Source organism: Pseudophryne corroboree, chromosome 4, assembly GCF_028390025.1.
Source record: "Pseudophryne corroboree isolate aPseCor3 chromosome 4, aPseCor3.hap2, whole genome shotgun sequence".
NCBI lineage: Eukaryota > Metazoa > Chordata > Amphibia > Anura > Myobatrachidae > Pseudophryne > Pseudophryne corroboree.
The window spans coordinates 124,739,758-124,764,904 of NC_086447.1; the positions used below are offsets into that span (position 1 = coordinate 124,739,758).

Consider the following 25,147-nt stretch of genomic DNA (forward strand, 5'->3'; position numbering starts at 1 on the left):
CAGCGGAGGTAAGGAGGGAGACAGCAGATTGACATGCGGACAGCTAGTCCGCATGTCAATCTGCTCTGCGCTAAATCAGTGGCGGCGCCCCCCGCAGCCCTGCGCCTCCAAGCCACCGCGAGGGCTGCGGGGACAGTAGTTACGCCACTGATTTTGGGGAAATAAGCTCCTGGGGAAGCTCTGGCAGATACTAGGATCATAAGGGCATGAAGACTTATGCCCAAGTTAAGTGTTTTTCACCTTTTGTAGCACTTGCACTGGGAGAAGAAAAAAACAAAAACAATGGGGTATATTTACTAAGGTCCCGATTTTGACCGAGATGCCGTTTTTTCTTCAAAGTGTCATCTCGGTCATTTACTAAACTCAAATCTCGGCAGTGATGAGGGCATTCGTATTTTTTTTGAAGTCCAACAAAAAAAATACGAATGAATACACCATCGGTCAAAACGCGGCTGTTTAAAAAAAAAAAAAAACACTGCCGTGAAAGAATACAACTCGTAAAAAAGTGCTAAAAAAAACAGACCTGCTTTTTTGAGCTGTGATTGGATAGGCATGTACGGATCCATGAGATCCGTGCATGTATATCAGTGGGAAGCGGTGGGAAAGTGTTAATTTTTTGAAAAAAAATTGCGTGGGGTCCCCCCTCCTAAGCATAACCAGCCTCGGGCTCTTTGAGCCGATCCTGGTTGCAGAAATATGGGAAAGAAAATGACAGGGGTTCCCCCATATTTAAGCAACCAGCATCGGGCTCTGCGCCTGGTCCTGGTTCCAAAAATACGGGGGACAAAAGAGTAGGGGTCCCCCGTATTTTTAAAAACAGCACCGGGCTCCACTAGCTGGACAGATAATGCCACAGCCGGGGGTCACTTTTATATAGTGCCCTGCGGCCGTGGCATCAAATATCCAACTAGTCACCCCTGGCCGGGGTACCCTGGGGGAGTGGGGACCCCTTCAATCAAGGGGTCACCCCCCAGCCACCCAAGGGCCAGGGGTGAAGTCCGAGGCTGTCCCCCCCATCCAATGGGCTGCGGATGGGGGGCTGATAGCCTTTGTGAAAAGTGATTGATATTTTTTTTAGTAGCAGTACTACAAGGCCCAGCAAGCCTCCCCCGCAAGCTGGTACTTGGAGAACCACAAGTACCAGCATGCGGCGGAAAAATGGTCCCGCTGGTACCTGTAGTACTACTACTAAAAAAAATACCCCAATAAAGACAACACACACACACCTTGAAAGTATAACTTTAATACATCCATCCACACCTCCATATACACATGCTTACCTTATGTTCCCACGCAGGTCGGTCCTCTTCTCCAGTAGAATCCATGGTGTACCTGTAGAAAAAATTATACTCACATAATCCAGTGTTTTCGGCTCCTCGGTAACTCCTTTTGTAATCCACGTACTTGAAAAAATAAAAAAACGGATACCCGACCACGAACTGAAAGGGGACCCATGTTTTCACATGGGACCCCTTTCCCCGAATGCCAGAAACCCACTCTGACTGATGTCTAAGTGGGTTTCTTCAGCCAATCAGGGAGCGCCACGTTGTAGCACCCTCCTGATCGGCTGTGTGCTCCTGTACTGTCTGACAGGCGGCACACGGCAGTGTTACAATGTAGCGCCTATGCGCTCCATTGTAACCAATGGTGGGAACTTTCAGGTCAGCGGTTGACCGAAAGTGACCTCACCGCTGACCTGAAAGTTCCCACCATTGGTTACAATAGAGCGCATAGGCGCTACATTGTAACACTGCCGTGTGCCGCCTGTCAGTCAGTACAGGAGCACACAGCCGATCAGGAGGGTGCCACAACGTAGCGCTCCCTGATTGGCTGAAGAAACCCACTTAGACATCAGTCAGAGTGGGTTTCTGGCATTCGGGGAAAGGGGACCCATGTGAAAACATGGGGCCCCTTTCAGTGCGTGGCTCGGGTCTCCGTTTTATTTTTTTAATCAAGTACGTGGATTACAAAAGGATTATCCGAGGAGCCTGGTACCCTGGATCTGGTGAGTATAATTTATTCAACAGGTACCCCATGGATTCTACTGGACAAGAGGACCGACCTGCGTGTGAACATAAGGTAAGTATGTATGTATGTATGTATGTATGTATGTATGTTTGTGTGGATGGATGTAATAAAACTTTACTTTCAAGGTGTGTGTGTATTGTCTTTTTTTGGGTATTTTTTTAGTAGTAGTACTACAGGTACCAGCGGGCCCGTTTTTCCGCCGCATGCTGGTACTTGTGGTTCTCCAAGTACCAGCATGCGGGGGAGGCTTGCTGGGCCTTGTAGTACTGCTACTAAAAACAATATCTTACACTTTTACAAAAAGGCTATCAGCCCCCCATCCGCAGCCCATTGGATGGGGGGGACAGCCTCGGGCTTCACCCCTGGCCCTTGGGTGGCTGGGGGGACGGACCCCTTGATTGAAGGGGTCCCCACTCCCCCAGGGTACCCCGGCCAGGGGTGACTAGTTGGATATTTGATGCCACGGCCGCAGGGCACTATATAAAAGTGACCCCCGGCTGTGGCATTATCTGTCCAGCTAGTGGAGCCCGGTGCTGGTTTTAAAAATACGGGTGACCCCTACGCTTTTTGTCCCCCGTATTTTTGCAACCAGGACCAGGCGCAGAGCCCGATGCTGGTTGCTTAAATATGGGGGAACCCCTGTCATTTCCCCCCCCCATATTTCTGCAACCAGGATCGGCTCAAAGAGCCCGAGGCTGGTTATGCTTAGGAGGGGGGACCCCACGCCATTTTTTTTACAGTTTTACAGTGCTTATTTAAAAAAAAAAAAATGAACCCCAGCACGGATCACACAGATCCGGCCGAGATTCATATAGAAAAAGCCGGCAGTGTTTTGCTAATCACTGCCGTAAAAAACTAAAAAAAACACACGAATGACATCGACATCGGAACAAAAGAAAATGCAGAATACGACAGCTTAGTAAATTAGTCGTAATAAATTCAAAAAGTTGCAGTTTTACACTTTCGATGTCATTCGTGATTATTCTCCCACCAAATCGGGAGAATTACGAATGTTAGTAAATATACCCCAGTGTAGCTTGTAGACTGTGGTAGAATGAATACACACCATATGTCAGTGGTTCCCAAACTGGGTGTCTAGGCACCCTGGGGTGACTCGAGACACTTGCTGGGGTGTTCTACGCTGGCTGGGAGCTCATACTCTTCTGAGTGAAGTCTTGGATGTAGAAGATTTGAATCTCAAGGAGTTTGGTAAACATATGCAATCCACATATGATTATGTGTTCAGGTATGATAATTTATCCTTAGAATTTTTATATTAAACATTTATAATACTACAGTATGACAGGCCTCAGGCTATTTTTGGTGTGTGTGGTGCAGGGCTCTAATTGCAGAAATGTAAATAAAAATAGGATTTTAATTACCTACCGGTAAATGCTTTTCTCGTAGTCTGTAGAGGATACTGGGGTTCCATTTAGTACCATAGGCAGTGGCGTAACTACTGGCCCCGCAGCCCTCGCGGTGGCTTGGGGGCGCAGGGCTCCGGGGACGCCGCCACTGATTTAGCGCAGATTGACACGCGGACGAGCGTCCGCATGTCAATCTGCGGTCTCCTCTCCCTCCTTCCCTCCGCTGCTGTAAGGAGGGACATGGAGGGCACAGCGCGCGCCTCTCCTGGGTCTCCGGCGGGTCTAATAAAGGAAGTGCCGTTCGTGAGCTCTGGTTGGCTCACGAACCGGCACTTCCTTTAACAGACCCGCCGGAGACCCAGGAGGGACACAGGAGAGCCGCGCGCTGTTCCCTCCGTGTCCCTCCATCACAAAACAGCGGGGGAGCGTGTGTGTGTGTGTGGGGGGGGGGGGCACTGGGGGAGCATATGCGGCACAGGGGGAGGGGGGCATATGTGGCACTGAGGGGGCATATGTGGCACTATGGGGGAATATCTGGCACTGGGGGCATATGTGGCACTGGGGGGGTATATGTGTACCTGGCACATGGGGGGGGGCTATATTTGGCACTGGGGGCATGTGAGTAACTGGCACTGTGGGGGAATATTTGGCACTGGGGGGGGGGTATATGTGTACCTGGCACATGGGGGGGCTATATTTGGCAGTGGGGGCATGTGAGTACCTGGCATTGTGGAGGAATATCTGGCACTGGGGACATATGTGGCACTGGGAGCACAGCCCTAGCAACAAGCACTACCCCCTAGCAATGAGCATGACACCCAGTGCATGAAACCCCTGGCAACGAGCATGACACCCAGTGCATGAAACACCTGGCAACGAGCATGACACCCAGTGCATGAAACCCCTGGCAACGAGCATGACACACTGAGCATGAAAACCCCTGGCACTGTGCATGGAACCAAGAGCATGAAACCCCTGGCAACGAGCAGGTAATTTAAAAGTAATTAGAAGCCTTACTGTAGGACTTAATGTGTAATGGGCATTACGGTGTGTGGCATAATGTATCACGGACATTGCGGTGTGTGTCATAATGTGTCACAGGCATTACGGTGTGTGGCATACTATATCACGGGCATTGTGGTATGTGGTATAATGTCTCAGGGGCATTGCAGTGTGGCATAATGTATAACGGGCATTGCGGTGTGTGGCATAGGGTATAACAGGCATTGCGGTATGTGTCAGGCATTACGGTGTATGGTATACTATATCACGGGCATTGTGGTATGTGGTATAATGTCTCAGGTTCATTGCAGTGGGTGTCATAATGTGTCACAGGCATTGTATGTGCTATAATCTATCAGGGGCATTGCAGTGTGTAGCACAATGTATAACTGGCATTGCGATTCCTGTCGTCATGTGTCACAGGCATTACGGTGTGTGGCATAATGTGTCACAGACATTGTATGTGCTATAATGTATCAGGGGCATTGCAGTGTGTAGCATAATGTATAACGGGCATTGCGATTCCTGTCATAATGTGTCACAGGCATTACGGTGTGTGGCATAATGTGTCGGGGGCATTGTGGAGCGTGCATATTGTGTCATGTGCATTATTGTGTGTGGCATAATGTCTTAGGGCCATTGCAGTATGTGGCATAATGTATACTGGGCATTACTATAAGGAGGAAAAATGACAAATAATGTAAGGGGCATGAATCAGGATTATTTTTCTTTCCTGTGGTGGCTAACGTCTGGGCGTGCAGGTTGCAAAACTGGGGTATAAGGTAGCCTTTTCCTGCAATGCCACGCCCCTTTATGCAAAGCCACGCCCATTTCAACGAAGTCACACCTCTTTTTTGCAGCGCACGCGCCTTCGGCGCACACATGTTTATCCCTTTACTGGTGCCAATTATGGGGGATGAGGGGGCGAAGATTTTTTTGGCTTGGGGGAGAAAAATTTCTAGTTACGCCACTGACCATAGGGTATAGACGGGTCCACTAGGAGCCATGGGCACTTTAAGAATTTGATAGTATGGGCTGGCTCCTCCCTCTGTGCCCCTCCTACCAGACTCAGTCTAGGAAACTGTGCCCGAGGAGACATACTTTGAGAGAAGGATATAAAAGGATAGTGGTGAGATCCTGAACCAGCACACACAAACAAGAGGAAAGCCATGCTAACCAAACTTGGAACAGGAACAGCAACGGCTGAACCAAACAACAATACTTAACTAAGTAATAGTGCAGGACGAACGAAGCACTGGACGGGCGCCCAGTATCCTCTACGGACTACGAGAAAAAGATTTACCGGTAGGTAATTAAAATCCTATTTTCTCTTACGTCCTAGAGGATACTGGGGTTCCATTTAGTACCATGGGGAAGTACCAAAGCTCCCAAACCGGGTGGGAGAGTGCTGAGGGTCCTGCAGAACTGATTGACCAAACTGAAGATCCTCAGAGGCCAAAGTATTGAACTTGTAAAAGTTGGCAAACGTGTTTGAACCTGACCAAGTGGCTGCTCGGCAGCGCTGTAAAGCCGAGACACCCCGGGCAGCCAGATATTTTACGTCTACCTCCTGTAAAGGTTCAAACCAGTCTGATTGGAGGAACTGCAGCACCAAACTGAGATCCCAAGGTGCTGTGGGAGGTACAAAGGGAGGCTGAATGTGCAGAACCCCTTTCAAAAACTTCTGGACCTCAGGAAGAGATACCAATTGTTTCTGAAAGAAAATGGACAAGGCCGAATTCTGGACTTTTACGGAGCCCACATGTAGGCCCACATCCACACCTGACTGCAGAAAAAGCAGTAAACATCCCAGATGAGAGCAGAATATTTTCTGCTCTCACACCAAGAGATGTAATTTCTTCCGAATACGGTGGTAATGTTTAGACGTTACCCCCTTCCTGGCTTGGATCAAAGGTGGTCATTCAGACCCGTTCGCAGGCTGCAGTTTTTTGCAGCCATGCGAATGGGTCTGTCCTGCACATGCGCACGGGTTGCAATGCGCAGCCGCGTCACTGGCCGGAGATAGGGGTCGCCGGACAGCGATCGAATGTATGAGAAAGGGATCGCAGCGGCACTGATAGGAAGAAGGCGTTCGCGGGTGGCAACTCACCGATTCCAGGGAGTGTCCGAAAAAACGCAGGCATGGGCAGCCGTAGCGGGAGGCGGATCTCTGACGACACCAACAGTCCGGATCGTTGCAGCGAGTGAAAAAGTCCTGGGCTGCACAGCCGATCGCACCCCTGCACTGCGATTACCCCCTCCCCCTGTAAGCGGTGATTACCTGGTTGCAGCAATGCAAAATACAGCCTGCGTGCGACCAGGTCTGGGATAACCTGGTCAGGAATCCCTCTCCTGGCTATTATCAGCCTTTCAACCTCCATGCCGTCTAACGAAGTTGTGTTAAGTCTTGATAGACGAAAAGCCCCTGTTGCAGGAGATCTTCGCGAGGAGGTAGAGATAACGGGTCTTCCAGGAGCATCTCCAGAAGGTCCGCGTACCAGGCCCTTCTTGGCCAATCCGGAGCAATGAGAATTGCTTGAACTCTTTCCCTTTTTATTCTTTTCAGAATTCTTGGGATCAGCGGAAGTGGAGGGAACACGTACACCATCTGATAGACCCATGGAGTTGTCACAGCATCCACCGCCACTGCCTGTGGGTCTCTCGACCTGGAACAATACCGCTTGAGCTTCTTGTTGAGACAATAGGCCATCATGTCGATTTGTGGACATCCCCATCGACGTGTCAAGCACCTGAACACCTCCGGGTGAAGGCCCCACTGAACCGGGTACAGGCCCTCGATTAGGTCAGAAGTCTGTAGCCACCACAGAATGGAGATCCTGGCCTTTGGCGACAGACAGATCCTCTGGTGCATGTGAAGATGTGATCTGGACCATTTGTCGAACAGATCCAGCTGGAAGGGCCTCGCATGAAACCTTCCGTACTGAAGCGCCTCATAAGAGGCCAACATTTTCCCCAGGCGAATGTACAGATGCACTGATATCCGGGTTGACTTCAGGACATCCTCAACCATCGACTGGATTACCAATGCCTTTTCCAATGGAAGAAAAACTTTCTGCGACTCTGTGTCCAGTATCATTCCCAGAAATGGGAGCCTCCGAGTTGGCTCTGAATGAGATTTCGGAAGATTTAGAATCCACCCGGGATCCAGGAGTAATCTGGTTGTGAGATCAATGCTGTTCAACAACCTTTCTCTGGACGGTGCCTTTAACAGAAGATCATCCAGGTACGGAATAATGTTCACTCCCTGCTTGCGAAGGAGAAACATCATCTCTGCCATCACCTTGGTGAACACCCTCGGTGCTGTGAAGAGACCAAATGGCAGGGCCTGGAACTGGTAGTGACAGTCCTTTAGTGCAAAGCGTAGATAAGCTTGGTGAGGCGGCCAGATCGGAATGTGAAGGTACGCATCCTTGATATCCATAGACACTAGGAATTCCCCCTCCTCCAGAACTGAGATCACCGCTCTCAGAGACTCCATCTTGAATTTGAACACTCGTAAGTACGGGTTCAACGATTTTAGATTAAAATCGGTCTCACCGAACAGTCCAGTTTCGAAACAAGTTGGAATAGTACCCCTTGTTGCGCAGATGAGTTGGAACGGGAACAATGACCTGAGTCTGTACCAGTTTTTGAATGGCCTCCTGTAAGGTTATACTTGCCTCTTGTGAAGCTGGTAAGCCTGATTTGAAGGGTAGGTCCTGAGTAGGTCTTCCTGGATGGGGGAGCTGCAGAAGGAAGATATGTGGATTTACCAGCAGTAGCTTTGGAGATCCATTTGTCCAGTTCATCTCCAAATAAGGCCTCTCCTGTGAAGGGTAGGCCTTCCACGCCTTTCCTGGAGTCCGCATCCGCAGTCCACTGGCGTAGCCACAAGCCCCTGCGTGCTGACACTGCCATAGCAGTGGTGCGTGCATTAAGCAAACCAACTTCTTTTAGGGTTTCCACCACAAAGTTCGCAGAGTTCTGTATATGTTGCAGGAGTAACACAATCCCCCCCCCCCCCCCCCTAGATAAGGAATCCAACCCTTCAATAAGATTACCCGACCATTTAGCAATGGCTTTAGTAATGCACGCACATGCTATAGTGGGTCTCTGAGCCACCCCGGCCGCTGTGTACAAGGATTTGAGTGTAGTCCAGTGGTTTCCAAACTTTTTTGAATCACGGCGCCCTAGAATATCAGAATTTTTTTTACGGCACCCCTAGGCCAAAAATTTCTTATTGAGAAATTTAGAAATAAATATTACATTAAGTAGATGTGTTTATATGTCATCCAGAGGGTCAGTTGTGTGGTGAGGGACAAGATTTGCTTCTGTTTGGCCACATATTTTATGACTGGTAGCCCCCAGCACTAGTTTTGCCTGTTATATTGACCATGAATAATTTGAATTGGTCCTGGACCACCAACCCAGGGCACCACATTGCGCCTGCGCAGCCACACACATTACAGACGCATCCCTGATGGATGTGACCGCAATGTGATTAACCGCGGTAGACGGCGAACACATCGGGAGGTGGTCTTACACATGCTGGGCGGCCCGACTGATATACAAAGAAAAAAGACAACTCCTTTTTATGGGGCACTCTTACTGATAATCTAAAACTTAACTTTTATTGAAATTGGACTCACATTGACATACTACATAGAACATTTATACAGTTGAAACAATTAATGGTAAGACTAGCTAAGCCTCCAAAAATATCTCCCTATGACATCCTTCTCGCTATACCGATAATAATATCCTAATTAATCCAAATTGTTCATAATATTAAGTTCTACTGCTATAGATAATTGTTTGTGAGGAAACTATTCTATGGACTACTGCCAGAAGCAAAGTTTCAAACTATAAATGTAGCCATTCATCCTACGTGACATAGGTGATTTGTATCATAGAGTTGATGATAATCCCCAAATATAACTGGTAATTAAAGCAGCTATCACGGTACGCATATGAATAGACCTATGCTATGGTTGAATTTAATAGTCAGTTGATGGTATACACATAATATGCAGGTAAACTTAATTAGACAATTGTGAAAAATTAATTAAAAAGGGAAAAGAAGGGAGAAGGCCCCCAGCATGTGCAGAGATGAACGCAGATCTGCTGCATATGCAGCCATCTGCGTTCATCTCTGAATAACCCCCAGAGAGCGGAGTGATACAGCTCTGTGTTATTTGCCCTGTCAGAAAATGGCGGAGTGAGACACAGAGCTGTAGTGATTCCAGTCAGGACAATAGAGGGGGATATCTCAGCTGGTGTCCCAGAGAGGAGATCCTGGGGTCACCCAGCAGCCACAATTGTTGAAGAGAAGGGGAAATAGCATACTAATCAGCTTCATCGCTCCTCATGTGGGGGCATAATGAAAGGAGACGGTGGCTGTAAACGGCAGTGTGTGGCACAATGAGGCAGTATCAGTGAAAGGAGCAAAGAGAAAACAACTCAGGATATGCATATGTTGGGTCACATTATTACAGCGGCGGCGCGGGAAGGGGCAGAATGAGGGGGCACTGGAGTAGCAAGAAGGAGGTGACCTGGCATATGCATGTCAGGTCACCTTACTATAGTAGGGACAAAGGGCAGTCAGGAAGAGAAGACCCGGCTTATGCATTTGCCCTGGGCTACTTTGACTGGCTGCTGTTACAGAAGGGGGCGGGGAGAAGGCAGGGAGACAGCCGTCGTCACTGCTCTTCTCTCCGAACAAGCCTCCCTACGCCATTCTGAGATATCGAATTGATTCTGTGAATTAAAACGGAGAGCAGAGCTTTCTGTCCTTTCATGAATAGCACTCACCATGAGGAGCTTCAGCCACGGAGCGGGGCCTGCTGCTGGAGAAGTCAGGAACTTCTCCATGGTAACCCGCTATATGAATAGCAATAGGCAGAGGAAGGCCCTGTTTTCTGCAAAACAGGGCTTTTCTCTGCTACATGAATAGACCCTACAGCTGGTAACATGACAGTTAGGAGCTGATTGTTTGGTACTTTATCTCTCTCCAAGTCTTACTACATAGACCCCAGTTTTTGGAATAGAGATTGTCTAGCACCCAAATGGGGGTACTGTGGAGGTAATACGTGGATTACATTTAGCCATATACTGTAAGTGATAAACTATAGTTAGAATATACAGGTTGAGTCTCTCTTATATTTTTGGGTCCCCTACTGAGATAATGACACATATATATATTATATTATACATCTATATATCGATATATACACATAATAAATAATATATATGTCATTTTGTCAGTAGGAGAACCAAAACTGTGGGATTTTTAATTTTTGGATAAGGGATACTCAACCTGTATTATAATTACAACAGTAACAGAGAATATACATGTTAGAGTGTGCGCGGGTTAAGTGGATATCAGAATGGGATGCGGTTAAGATACTAGCTGTCGGGATCCCGTCAGTCGGAATCCCGACACCCATCAGAATGCCGACGCCAGAGGGTCAGGAGACCGACGCTGAAGTGCCTACAACCGGCATTGTGGCGGTAAGTATAGCGGGCAGGTTAGGCTCGGGGGAGGACAGGTTTAGGCACCACTGGGGGAACGTTTGTGTTAGCCACAAAGGGGGGGGGGGGGGGAGGTTAAAGGACCATACACTACAATGATAATGCCCGATTTTGACCTTTCGGGCCGATATATCTGATGAAAAGTGGTAGATCAAATTGGTGCTGCACTAATGATATATCGGAATTGGGCGGAATCGGATGGAAAAAGTATATTTTTGTGCATGTGATATATCGCATGCAATGTATCACAGGGAAGTTTGACTGGCATTCTCAAGACACTCTCAGCCCCCCTAGCCCTCTAATCCATGCAATACATCTTGTGCAAAAATAGCACAAAAGTACCAAATCATATGGAATCACTCCCGGGAAAGTTCAATCGCATCCAACTTCAGCCTCAGACACATCATTGTAGTGTATGGGGCCCTTTAGGGTTATGCTGCAGGAAAGGAGGGTTAGGGGGTAGGGGATAGCATACTTACCTCGCCCGTCGGTATTTTAAAGATACTGGTGTCGCTATTGTGACTGCTGGCATCCCATCTGCCGGTCACACATACCGAACCCTCTGATTATACATGTTAGAGTGTGTGTACAGCAGGGATGTGCAGTCAGGGGAGGCAGTGCCTCCCCTGTCATTAATGATTAAAATAATACAAAGAAGATACTTATGACACATATTCTGTGTCATATGTATCCTCCTAATATTATTCTAATCATTACTTCTCTCTGTGTGTGTTTCGAAGGCACTGATCGTGGTGCCTCTAGTTGTCAATGGGGAAAGGTGTGGGAGCGGGGGGCGGGGCCGTAAAAGCCCATTGAAAATATATGGGAAAGCGGCACCATTAGAGGTGCCGCTTTCATACAGGGACGTGCTTTCAATCTATGAAAGCATGCCCCTGTCAGTGAGGCCACAGTGATTGGCCAGCGGATCCGCTGTCAATCACTGTGTGGGCGGCGGCGGTGGAGGAGGTGCGGGCGGCGGGTTGCGGCAGTGGTGCGGGCGGGGGAAGTTTACCTGTATTCTACAGAGCTTGGCAGCGGAGCGGTACCAGTTTCAAAAATGGCGATTCAGCATCATTTTTGAAATTCAAGATGGCCACCGCGAGCCTATCATGGCTCACCGCGTCATTGCTCCGCCCCCTCTGGCTGACTTATATAAGTCAGCGCGAGGCAGCGGCGCGTCAGTCCGATGGCGGAGGAGGAGCAGTGAAGAGCTCCTGAAGAAAGAAGACAGCGGAAGTCCTGGATGGGCGGCGGCTATGCAAAAGAGCTTAGCAGCCGCCGCCCACCAGGTGAACTCCGGAAGCCCTGGGGAAGGCGGCGGCCATGCAAAAGAGCTTAAAGGCCGCCGCCTCCCAGGTGAAGACGCTGGAAGCCCTGGGGAGGCGGCACCCCCCCAGGTGAAGACGCTGGAAGCCCTGGGGAGGTGGCGTTCCCCCCAGGTGAAGACGTGGGAAGCCCTGGGATGGCGGCATCCATGCAAAAATAAGATTTTACTTACCGATAAATCTATTTCTCGTAGTCCGTAGTGGATGCTGGGGACTCCGTCAGGACCATGGGGAATAGCGGCTCCGCAGGAGACAGGGCACAAAAGCAAGCTTTTAGGATCACATGGTGTGTACTGGCTCCTCCCCCTATGACCCTCCTCCAAGCCTCAGTTAGGTACTGTGCCCGGACGAGCGTACACAATAAGGAAGGATCTTGAATCCCGGGTAAGACCCAAACCAGCCACACCAATCACACCGTACAACTTGTGATCTGAACCCAGTTAACAGTATGATAACAATGAAGTAGCCTCTAAAAAAGATGGCTCACAACAATAATAACCCGATTTTTGTAACAATAACTATGTACAAGTAATGCAGACAATCCGCACTTGGGATGGGCGCCCAGCATCCACTACGGACTACGAGAAATAGATTTATCGGTAAGTAAAATCTTATTTTCTCTAACGTCCTAGTGGATGCTGGGGACTCCGTCAGGACCATGGGGATTATACCAAAGCTCCCAAACGGGCGGGAGAGTGCGGGTGACTCTGCAGCACCGAATGAGAGAACTCCAGGTCCTCCTCAGCCAGGGTATCAAATTTGTAGAATTTTACAAACGTGTTCCCCCCTGACCACGTAGCTGCTCGGCAAAATTTTAAGGCCGAGACCCCCTCGGGCATCCGCCCAAGATGAGCCCACCTTCCTTGTGGAATGGGCATTGACAGATTTTGGCTGTGGCAGGCCTGCCACAGACTGTGCAAGCTGAATTGTACTACAAATCCAACGAGCAATAGTCTGCTTAGAAGCAGGAGCACCCATCTTTTGGGGTGCATACAATATAAACAGCAAGTCAGACTTTCTGACTCCAGCCGTCCTGGAAATATATATATATATATATATATATCTATTTTTAGGGCCCCGACAACGTCTAGCAACTTGGAGTCCTCCAAGTCCCTAGTAGCCGCAGGCACCACAATATGTTGTTTCAGGCGAAACGCTGACACCACCTTAGGAAGAAACTGGGGACGAGTCCGCAGTTCTGCCCTGTCCGAATGGAAAAACAAACATGAGCTTTTTTTTTAAGACAAAGCCCCCAATTCTGACAATCGCCTGGCCGAGGCCAGGGCCACAACATGGTCCTCCATGTGAGATATTTCAAATCCACAGATTTGATCGGTTCAAACCAATATGATTTGAGGAATCCCAACACTACGTTGAGATCCCACGGTGCCACTGGAGGCACACAAGGGGCTGTATATGCAATACTCCCTTGACAAACGTCTGGACTTCAGGAATTGAAGCCAATTTTTTTTCTGGAAGAAAATCTACAGGGCCGAAACTTGAACCTTAATGGACCCCAATTTGAGGCCCATAGACACTCCTGTTTTCAGGAAGTGCAGAAATCGACCTAGTTGAAATTTTTTCATGGGGCCTTCCTGGCCTCACCCACGCAACATATTTTCACCACATGTGGTGATAACGTTGTGCGGTCACCTCCTTCCTGGCTTTGACCAGGGTAGGTATGACCTCTTCCGGAATGCCTTTTCCCTTAGGATCCGGCGTTCAACCGCCATGCCGTCAAACGCAGTCGCGGTAAGTCTTGGAACAGACAAGGTCCCTGCTGGAGCAGGTCCTTTCTTAGAGGCAGATGCCACGGTTCCTCTTGGAACAGACATGGTTCTTGCTGAAAGCAAATCCCATCTTAGCTCCCGAGGCCATTAGTCCTCTGTGAGCATCTCTTGAAGTTCCGGGTACCAAGTCCCTCTTGGCCAATCCGGAGCCACGAGTATAGTTCTTACTCCTCTACGTCTTATAATTCTCAATACCTTGGTTATGAGAAGCAGAAGAGGGAACACATACACCGACTGTTACACCCACGGTGTTACCAGGACGTCCACAGCTATCGCCTGAAGGTCTCGTGACCTGGCGCAATACCTGTCCCGTTTTTTGTTCGGGCGGGACGCCATCATTTCCACCTTTGGTCTTTCCCAACGGTTCACAATCATGCGGAAAACTTCCCGATGAAGTTCCCACTCTCCCGGGTGGAGGTCGTGCCTGCTGAGGAAGTCTGCTTCCCAGTCGTCCACTCCCGGAATGAACACTGCTGACAGTGCTATCACATGATTTTCCGTCTAGCGAAAAATCCTTGCAGTTTTGACCACTGCCCTCCTGCTTCTTGTGCCGCCCTATCTGTTTACGTGGGCGACTGCCGTGATGTTATCCCACTGGATCAATACCGGCTGACCTTGAAGCAGAGGCCTTGCTAAGCTTATAGCATTACAAATTTGCTCTTAGCTCCAGTATATTTATGTGGAGAGAATTCTCCAGACTTGATCACACTCCCTGGAAATTTTTTCCCTGTGTGACTGCTCCCCAGCCTCTCAGGCTGGCCTCCGTGGATACCAGCATCCCATCCTGAATGCCGAATCTGCGGCCCTCTAGAAGATGAGCACTCTGTAATCACCACAGGAGAGACACCCTTGTCCTTGGATATAGGGTTATCCGCTGATGCATCTGAAGATGCGATCCGGACCATTTGTCCAGCAGATCACACTGAAGAGTTCTTGCGTGAAATCTGCCGAATGGAAGCGCTTCGTAATAAGCCACCATTTTTTACCAGGACTCTTGTGCAATGATGCACTGACACTTTTCCTGGTTTTAGGAGGATCCCGATTAGCTCGGATAACTCCCTGGCTTTCTCCTCTGGGAGAAACACCCTTTTCCTGGACTGTGTCCAGAATCATCCCTAGGACCAGCAGACGTGTCGTCGGAACAACTGCGGTTTTGGAATATTTAGAATCCACCCGTGCTGTCGTAGAACTACTTGAGATAGTGCTACTCCGACCTCCAACTGTTCTCTGGACCTTGTTCTTATCAGGAGGTCGTCCATTTTCTTTGAAGACGAATCCTCATTTCGGTCATTACCTTGGTAAAGACCCGGGGTGCCTTGGACACTCCAACGGCATCGTCTGAAACTGATAGTGACAGTTCTGTACCACGAACCTGAGGTACCCTTGGTGAGAAAAGCAAATTTTGGGACATGGAGGTAAGCATCCCTGATGTCCCGGGACACCATATAGTCCCCTTGTTCCCAGTTCGCTATCACTGCTCTGAGTGACTCCATCTGGATTTGAACCCTTGTAAGTGTTCAAATTTTTCAGATTTAGAATCGGTCTCACCTAGCCTTCTGGCTTCAGTACCACCCTATAGTGTGGAACAATACCCCTTTCCTTGTTGTAGGAGGGGTAATTTTATTATCACCTGCTGGGAATACAGCTTGTGAATTGTTTTCAATACTGCCTCCCTGTCGGAGGGGGACATTGGTACAGCAGACTACAGGAACCTGCGAGGGGGGAAACGCCTCGACATTCCAATCTGTGCCCCTTTGATACTACTTGTAGGATCCAGGGGTCCTGTACGGTCCCAGCGTCATGCTGAGAACTTAGTAGAAGCGGTGGAGGGCTTCTGTTACTGGGAATGGGCTGCCTGCTGCAGTCTTCTTCCCTTTCCTCTATCCCTGGGCAGATATCTTATAGGGACGAAAAGACTGAGGCTGAAAAGACGGTGTCTTTTTCTGCAGAGATGTGACTTAGGGTAAAAAACGGTGGATCTTCCAGCAGTTGCCGTGGCCACCAGGTCCCATGGACCGACCCCAAATAACTCCTCCCCTTTTATACGGCAATACATCTTTGTGCCGTTTGGAATCTGCATCCCCTGACCACTGTCGTGTCCATAAACATCTTCTTGCAGATATGGACATCGCATTTACTCTTGATGCCAGAGTGCAAATATCCCTCTGCGCATCTCGTATATATAGAAATGCATCCTTTAAATGCTCTATAGTCAATAAAATACTGTCCCTGTCAAGGGTATCAATATTTTTAGTCAGGGAATCCGACCAAGCCACCTCAGCTCTGCACATCCAGGCTGAGGCGATCGCTGGTCACAGTATAACACCAGCATGTGTGTGTATACTTTTTAGGATATTTTTCTGATAAGCATGTGAGCGCCTTATCCACCCTGAGGGGTGTTTCCCAATGCGCCTTAACTTCTGGCGGGAAAGGGTATACCGCCAATAATTTTCTATCGGGGGAAACCCACGCATCATCACACACTTCATTTCATTTATCTGATTCAGGAGAAACTACAGGTAGTTTTTTCACCTCACACATAATACCCTTCTTTGTGGTACTTGGAGTATCAGAAATATGTAACACCTCCTTCATTGCCCTTAACGTGTGGCCCTAAAGGAAAATACGTTTGTTTCTTCACCGTCGACACTGAAATCAGTGTCCGTGTCTGGGTCTATGTCGACCGACTGAGGTAAATGGGCGTTTTTACAAGCCCCTGACGGTGTCTGAGACGCCTGGACCGGTACTAATTTGTTCGCCGGCCGTCTCATGTCGTCAACCCACTTGCAGCGTGTTGACATTATCACGTAATTCCATAAGTAAGCCATCCATTCCGGTGTCGACTCCCTAGAGAGTGACATCACCATTACAGGCAATTTGCTCCGCCTCCTCACCAACATTTTCCTCATACATGTCGACACACACGTACCGACATACAGCACACACATAGGGAATGCTCTGATAGAGGACAGGACCCACTAGCCCTTTGGGGAGACAGAGGGAGAGTTTGCCAGCACACACCAAAATGCTATAATTATACAGGGACAACCCTTATATAAGTGTTCCTCCCATATAGCATTTAATATATATGTATATCGCCAAATCAGTGCCCCCCCTCTCTGTTTTAACCCTGTTTCTGTAGTGCAGTGCAGGGGAGAGCCTGGGAGCCTTCCCCTCAGCCTTTCTGTGAGGGAAAATGGCGCTGTGTGCTGAGGAGAATAGGCCCCGCCCCCTTTTCGGCGGGCTTCTTCTCCGGAGATTGTGAAGTCTGGCAGGGGTTAAATACATCCATATAGCCTCAAGGGCTATATGTGATGTATTTTTCGCCATACAGGTATTCTACATTGCTGCCAGGGCGCCCCCCCCGCGCCCTGCACCCTCCGTGATCGCTGTGGGAAGTGTGCTGACAGACAATGGCGCACAGCTGCAGTGCTGTGCGCTACCTGAGGAAGACTGAAAAGTCTTCTGCCGCCTGGTTCCGGACCTCTTCAATCTTCAGCATCTGCAAGGGGGTCGGCGGCGCGGCTCCGGGACGAACCCCAGGGCGAGACCTGTGTTCCGACTCCCTCTGAAGCTAATGGTGTCCAGTAGCCTAAGAATCCAATCCATCCTGCACGCAGGTGAGTTGAAATTCTCTCCCCTAAGTCCCTCGATGCAGTGAGCCTGTTGCCAGCAGGACTCACTGAAAATAAAGAACCTAAAAACTTTTTCTAAGCAACTCTTTAAGAGAGCCACCTAGATTGCACCCTTCTCGGACGGGCACAAAAACCTAACTGAGGCTTGGAGGAGGGTCATAGGGGGAGGAGCCAGTACACACCATGTGATCCTAAAAGCTTGCTTTTGTGCCCTGTCTCCTGCGGAGCCGCTATTCCCCATGGTCCTGACGGAGTCCCCAGCATCCACTAGGACGTTAGAGAAAGAGCGTAAAGTCCACCGCCCCCAGGTGAAGACCAAGTCTAATAAAACTTTTTTTTTTGACAGTGTGGTGTTTTATTTTAATATTTTCTTTACAGGTGGACTACAGGTGCCAGCGGGCCCTTTATGTCTGGGCATGCTGGCACTTATGGTTCTCCAAGTGCCAGCATAATGGGGCAGGCTTGGTGGGACCTGTAGGCCGCCTGTAAAGAACAATATTAACATACAATGAACCCCGCACCCACCGCCACCAGGGGTGCGGGGCATAGCACTGGGCTATCAGCCCAGTGCTGGTTGTTGCTCGGGAGGGGGGACCCCATTTTTATTTTTGGGGTCCCCACTTTCCGAGGAATTCCAGCCCTGGGCTGACTGGCTTGGGGGGTGATTAATGTTATGGCAGGGGGACCCCACACAGAGTGTCTCCCTTGCTATGGCATTATCCCCCCTGGCTGGTTCTGCCTGGTGCTGGTTTTAGTGATGTGTGGGGGACTACACTTGGTTTTATTTTTTCCCCCCTCTCTGGGGTGGTGGCGTTAGCTGCCAGTGCCTCCCCAGCCAGTGACCTCACCGCATGTCACTGGTGTACAGGTAAGGTGGGTACTAGAGCAATGGCATGCAGAGCATACAGTACCAAAGTGTATGGGGATAATAACAGGCGGGCTGCTAGCAGCTACATGGGAGGAGGATGCCTGTATCTCTGGGCCCCGGGTAATGTTATGGGATGATGAGCACTGGGCTCTGGCACTGGGTGTGTGAGCAGCAGCAGGGAGAGCTGTGTGCTGCAGGAAGAGGAGGGCCTGGGCTGGCGGCAGGAGGCCGGCTCTGTGTCACCGCTCGCACACACTGACTGCAGCCGGAGGAGGTAGCGGCGGTTACACAGCCCATAACTGCCCCAGGACAGGGCAGGTAGGAAGTGACAGGAAAGAGGGGGCAATAGCCCCAGCGGCCCCGGGAAGGGCGCAGAGAGAGCGCACGCTCAGTAGCAGCAGCAGCGCCGGCCGGGTGGGGGGAGCGGCGAGCGCACAGCGGCGGCAGCAGCAGATCCAGCCCCTGGAGGAGGAAGAGGAGGGGGCAGAAGAGGCGCCTCCAGCGCAGGCAGCAGAGGTAGGGGCGAGAAGAAGTTCCAGCAGAGTCTCTGTTACTTTTCCTGCTCTGCAGAGTTGGGGGCTGTCTGGAGCGACCTCTCCCAGCGAAGGGACCCCTGAGCGGCCACTCCGGGGCCCCGGGAACCACCTCCCTCCCTCCCTGCACACCACCCGGCTCTGGCTGCAGGGAGGCGCCGGGACTCAGAGCCTAGGAGCTACCCCTGGACCCCCTGGATGTACAAGGACCCAGCCTGAGCATGCACTCGGGGAGCCAGCACTCACTGGCCGCACTCTAGCACTCAGACCCTTCCCCTCCTTATGGAGAGCTCACCCTCACATGGGAAGTCTTCCTGCCTGTGTTATTGTAGTATAAGTGGCATGTTCTATGGAAGGACCTCTGTGCCAGCTCCCTGTGTGCACATTCATTAGAGGCCCTTTGTGGAGCTATTTAAATATATATAGATAAATACCTTAACTTATCACCCTTCAGAGACTGCATTTCTTACATAGGAGCTGTGGGGGCAGTCCCCTACCCCATACCCAGGGGGTGAAGGTGGCTTCTGCTCATCCAGGTGGGACTCTCCAGAGAAGGATATAAGGTATATTTTAAAGAGTTTAGAACCTTCTGGAGAGGACTGTTGCAAAGATGACCACCTCACCAGCACATTGTATGACCACCCGGCAGCAGACGCTGGAGTCCATATTGAGAAACCCACGCTCACCTATCAACATAGAGAGTTTGCTGGTAAGTTAACGTTATGAGGTTGGTGGTGCCTAGGCACATTGGTGTCACGTAGGCGTCTGGTAAAGATCATGGCTCGGTGTGTTTCTGGTTATATGTGGTCAAGGATGAAGGATGACCATAATTCACATTTATGTATTGCGCGGTGTGGAGTTTATATGTTCTCTCTATTGCATGAGTTTCTTTCAGGTGGTCCGGTTTTCCTCTCACACTCCAAAAACATAATAGTAGATTGTCCTCAAGTTTGCATGGGGCAAGGATGGACGTGAATCAGTGAAATGTTCTCTGTACTGCAATGCGGAATATGTGTGCGCTATATAAATAAGAAATAATGATTGAAACAAATACTGTGCTGTTATCTTGTGCACAAACCCAGGAGAGGCGTAGGAGAAGCCTGATTTTGTACTTGGTATATGACACACACAACATACCTGTCCTGAGTGTGATCGAACTTCCTGCAACAACACCTTTTGCAAAAGGCCACTTTTTCTTTCTCCAGTTGCCCATCTGTCTGTGGGGAGAATAAATACTATGTAATAACTGCCTGCATAGGTGTACATGATCACATGTCAAGGTTCAGTCCTTACCAGGTGTAATCTACTTGGGTACAAAAGTCTCCTTCAGTAATGTGTGGGGGAAGATAACATTGGAAAGGAAACATAATGTCATGCTGGCAGAGCAAAGGGTGCAAAATAGTTCTGCATAAAAATATCTGTTCTAATTAGGCCTTGGGGGCCGCTATTTATAACATGTAAGCCATTTGCCATCAGAGAGTTTTCAAACGAGGGTAGACGGCATTACTCTGGCAGTAATGGAATCTGAGCCTAGTGCTGTCAGGTCCTACATAGATTTACCACCGTTTTTACTTTCATCTTTTCCTGATTCTCTCTCGGAACCTCTTGTATGATGCTGTTGTCCCTAAGTTGGTGCCTAACGTTTATTTTTGTGCTTGGGTGTGTGTAGGATTCAGTCATTTGTCTGAATCAATCAGAAGAAGAGATGACTGTGACATTCAGACAGGCTTTGTGGTCACTGGTCTTGTGCCCTTACCACATAGTTATTTTTACAGTGGATGTGAGATCAGTGCCAGGATGATTCAGGGTGCAGTTGCTTACCATTCATTTTATTATTGGTGCTCTCTTAGGTGGTAATTCAGCTCAGTGCAGGTTTGTTAAGCATGGGGACACTTACTTTCCCTTATGAGTAGGCTGGCAAGAAATGCCAATCTAATGGGGGGGACTTCAGTTCAGCATGGGTTTGTTAAGCGCCTGGAGCTATTCAATTGGCCACGCTGTAAACCCGGGACTAGCGGATTTCTGCTCGCACCCTCCTGAGTTGCGACTACAAATCTGTGCTAACAAGTGTCTCAGGGCTAGTTGCAGTGTTACTGCGTACGTAACGGCATCACTCCCTATACTGCTTCTGCCGACTTCAGTTTTTTTATACAGTGCGGTCTTTTGAATGGCTCCAGGTTTAGATTGGCATTCCTTGCCAGCTTGTTCATAAGGGAGAGTAAGTGTCTTCTAACATTCAAAAGTTTCTATATTGTGTGTACTGTATGTGTAGAGAGGGAAATTAATTGAATAATTTATATTTTTGGGGTGGGTGACAAATCGCCAGTAGTTGAATTCCCCCAAAGAGACGATGCAATAGATTGTTCTCTGTAGGTTGCGTGGGAAAACTTGCAATGTTGGCACTTCTGCTAATGGCTGAGCCTTGCAACGCCCAGCCAGTAATTACCAGTATTTGAATTCCCCCATTTTGTCAAATATAGCAAAAGTGCTGTAATGGTCCTGTTTAGATGCATTGTCCTACCTCCTGTATGGCCTATCCTTACTCCATCGTGTCTTAATGGTGATGTGCCAAGCTCAGTCACTTACAGTCTGGGGTGACAAGCTACATGAGTTCTGCTACACTGGCTAATTGAAAGTAAGGCTGGCCATTGGTTGGTTATCCATTGACAGTACTATTAATGGATAACCTTGATGGTGTGAAACCATCTGTAAGGGAACCACTGATGGTTTCACCCACCGATGGTCACACCTGCTGTAGTGTACACGAGCTGCGGGCCAATCGGAGCTCAGAGGCAGGGTTTACAGGTGTCTGGGGCGGAGCTAGGTTCCATGTTTCGACAGCTTGGAAAAGAAGAAAAAAAAGTTCAGTTGCTCTGTATCATCGATGGCGGGAAACTATCTGGTTCTCCCCATCGATATTAAAAGTAGGTAGCATCGGTCATAGACCATCGACTATTTCAAATCATTGATGGCCATTCCTAGTTGAAAGCCTTAAGGGGGGTACACACAGAGAGATCCGTGCTTAATTTCTATGCAATCTGACTAGATTGCTTAGAAATTAAGCACAGATCTCTTCGTGTATATGCCCCATAGCGATAGAGATGCGCTGCCCGCATGTCGCTATCGCCTGTTCTAGATTGTGCCTGCACAATCTAGTCAGGATGCTCACTTCACCGCTGTGTGAAGTGAGCTTCTCCCCCCCTGCGCTCAGCACACATCGCGCTGAGCGGAGGGAGAGATGTGTGCTGAGTGGTCTGTGATAGATTGCTCAACACACATATCTACAGTGTGTACCCCCCTTAAGAACCGCTGTCGTATATCTGCTTTGTTATGGCTGTATGGCAAAGTTACAGGCCACCCCCAACTAGGTACAATTGTTGGCAAGGTAAGTTATGTATTCAAAAGTTTTGCACAACCCCCTAAAGTGTTTTTGAGTGAAACTTGAACAAATGTAAGTACAATTTTGGAAAGTTATTCAGAGAATCTGGTTTAATTGAGGCAATTTGCTTAATGCTCTCTTGTCAGGGAATGACAAATTCTGTAGGAGGCAGATTGATGTTGAGTTTTTAATGCCAGACACCTGTGACAATAGAATAAGTACATTTTGATCCTAATGCGCCAGCTCTCTACAGCGTGATGTGTTGAGACATCCTCCCCCCAAAAATGCAAGATGAATATTTTCTTCCTGACTACATAACGACGCGCTGAGACTCTTGTGCATCTTCCCCTGTGTGACTCTATCAGTTGTGCACGTTGCATACGATGGGCCTACATCAGCCGTTAGCGATGTGTCACAGGCTGACAGTAAAACGTCTGCGGCTGCCAAGATTGTGTCTATGGAGGAGCTGTGAGCCAACTTCCTCTGCCCCCAGATCTGTTCCCAGGGTTCTCCTCCTCCTCCCTCCTATCCCATCAGCGCGGATGACACTTCACTTCTTGTCACAGCTGCCTGATCTGCTTCATCTAAGGACTTTCTGTTTACCCCTTATACAGGCCTGGAATATTCCTTACAAGTACTTTCATCGCCGTTTCACGCTATTAGCTTCACAGAAATGAGTCCAGAAGGTTCTTCTGTGCAATGACCAAATTAGGCTTCTATTATTTTGTTATTGTCCTTCAGCTTGAGATGTTACAGGCCCATGAGGTCTATTTTGCAAATCCATGTCCTGACCTAAATTGCATTGTTGGTTAGATACTCTACTGTGGAGGGTATAAAGTGTTACCGGAGTATGTTGACAGTTTAACAGTATTCCCTCTTCGGGGGTAGGGAAACTTATGCCCCCGCTGCATTTGTAGATTTTTGCTGGTGGTGTCATAACTGGGGACGCTGACCTTTGATGTGGGACAAACGTGTTCGCTTGTCTATCTACAGAACAGTTTGAGTTTCCCATATCCGAAATCCGTATCTTTCTCCGGCAGGGTCCACAGGTTATCCACAGGATAACATTGGGATATGATGAAGCAACAGAGGATTTGCACGAAACGGTCAAAGCTTTTCCGCCTCCCAGCATGCAACGGGCCCGTCCATATATCCCTGGCTCAGGCAAATACAGTTTTTTTTGTTTGGTGCGGCAGGAGCCGGGCCATGGTCAGAGGGCTGCTGTTTTAGCAGCCCTAAGCTTTCTTATTTTATTTTTATAGTCTTACTATTTTTTCTTGAGTGATCTTTCTAAAAAGCGTCTTATACGTACCTTAGAAAGAGTCGCTCCAACAACAACAACTGAGATAGCGACACTTTTGCTTTCTGATGGCTCAGTGAATATAAACTTTGTTTCAGGCACAAAATAATAAATATTGTTTAAAATTTCTTTTAGGCTGTGTGTATAAGGTGTACTGTATATGAAACATGCATTTCGTGTTTAGACTTGGGTCCCATCCCCAAGATAACGCATTGTGGAATGCAAATTTCCAAAATATGAAAAAAATCTGAAGACCCATTTACTTCTGGTCCCAAGCATTACGGACATGGGAGACTCGACCTGCATTTTTGAAGACCATCGGCTAAACGTAATAGCTTCTGAGTCTTGGGACTTTTTGCGAGTCTGGCCGCAAATGTTATGTTGGGTACAAAGATGGATTCACCTTTTTCCTTTTGGCATGAGAATGTGGCTGTGACCGTAGGAAAGCATTGCTACCTAGGCACACTGCTCAGTATGCGCATTGTGCGGTTCTGCCTAATGCTACTGTAATAAGCAATTGCAAGTATTTTTATGCAAAAAAAGATTAAGATCCCAATTGTAAAGTGCATTGGAATATGCTGGCGCTATATAAATGAATTATAATAAATAATATTTCACTTCAGTATTTTACTAATAAACTATGGGGTCAACCATTTTGTGGATTTTGATTGCGTCACCTATTTATCAGGAACCATTCATAGCCTAGGCGGTCAATTCAATTCGGCAACTTATGAATAGCGCCGGGAATTAGCTCCCTGACGCTATTCAATTCAGCTCCAGTTAAGTCGGCGATGTCCCGTTCTCGCCGACTAAACAGGTTGAATTGCCGGGAGATCGGGCATTCTCCGGCTTAACTCCCCGGCGCGAGGCTGATTCCCGACAGAATCAGCCTCGCGCCGACCGCGAGGCAGCACTTTTGTCGGGTTTCTTCTCTCATCCCCCGGGGAAGTAGTGTGTGCAAGACTTTGGAGTAGAAGCCACAACCATTTTGGTACTGACATGAAAGGAATGGTAGCAGCAGTGGGAAGCAGTATATTGTTCTGTGGAAGTGTGGAAAAACATCAATCATCGCTTTATAATGTGACTTAATTGTCGTTGCACCAGTAGGGTAATCTTGCTGGCACTGTGACAGCCAAAGGCAGGGAATCTCTAATAATCACACGTAACTGGGATTGGTTTAGGGCGGCTTGCTTGGCATCATCAATATGGAAGTGTAATGGTTGAAGATCTTGGGCAATCGACTTTAGCCATGTTTTCTTTGGCGTATCACTTACTATTTTCCATTCCTCCGGAATGTGTTACAGTATTTAGGCACTGGTATGATATCTTTTAGGCTCCATTCTGCAGACATGTCCAAACCACTTTAAACGCTGTCTTTTAATATAGGAT

General features: G+C 48.5%; 1 protein-coding gene and 1 long non-coding RNA gene across 6 annotated transcripts in view; one reads left to right on the forward strand and one right to left on the reverse strand.

Annotated features, from left to right (window-relative positions):
• Nucleotides 1-20,731, reverse strand: part of LOC134909026 (uncharacterized) — a 41,992-nt gene extending 21,261 nt beyond the window's left edge. The window contains exons 1-2 of the long non-coding RNA XR_010175831.1: nucleotides 20,373-20,731; nucleotides 20,217-20,296 (exon numbers count right to left, since the gene is read on the reverse strand). This is a non-coding gene — a long non-coding RNA (uncharacterized LOC134909026). The remainder of the gene's footprint in view (nucleotides 1-20,216; nucleotides 20,297-20,372) is intronic.
• The window catches only part of ROCK2 (Rho associated coiled-coil containing protein kinase 2), a 345,550-nt gene continuing 339,057 nt past the window's right edge, over nucleotides 18,655-25,147 (forward strand). For 3 of the 5 annotated variants that reach the window (XM_063915403.1, XM_063915406.1, XM_063915407.1), the window contains exon 1: nucleotides 18,656-19,788. In XM_063915403.1, coding sequence (XP_063771473.1) covers nucleotides 19,690-19,788 — 99 coding nt within the window. In that variant the 5' untranslated portion in view covers nucleotides 18,656-19,689. Of the gene's footprint in view, nucleotides 19,789-25,147 lie in introns of all 5 variants that reach the window. The other 2 variants (XM_063915404.1, XM_063915405.1) reach the window with 1 other exon arrangement.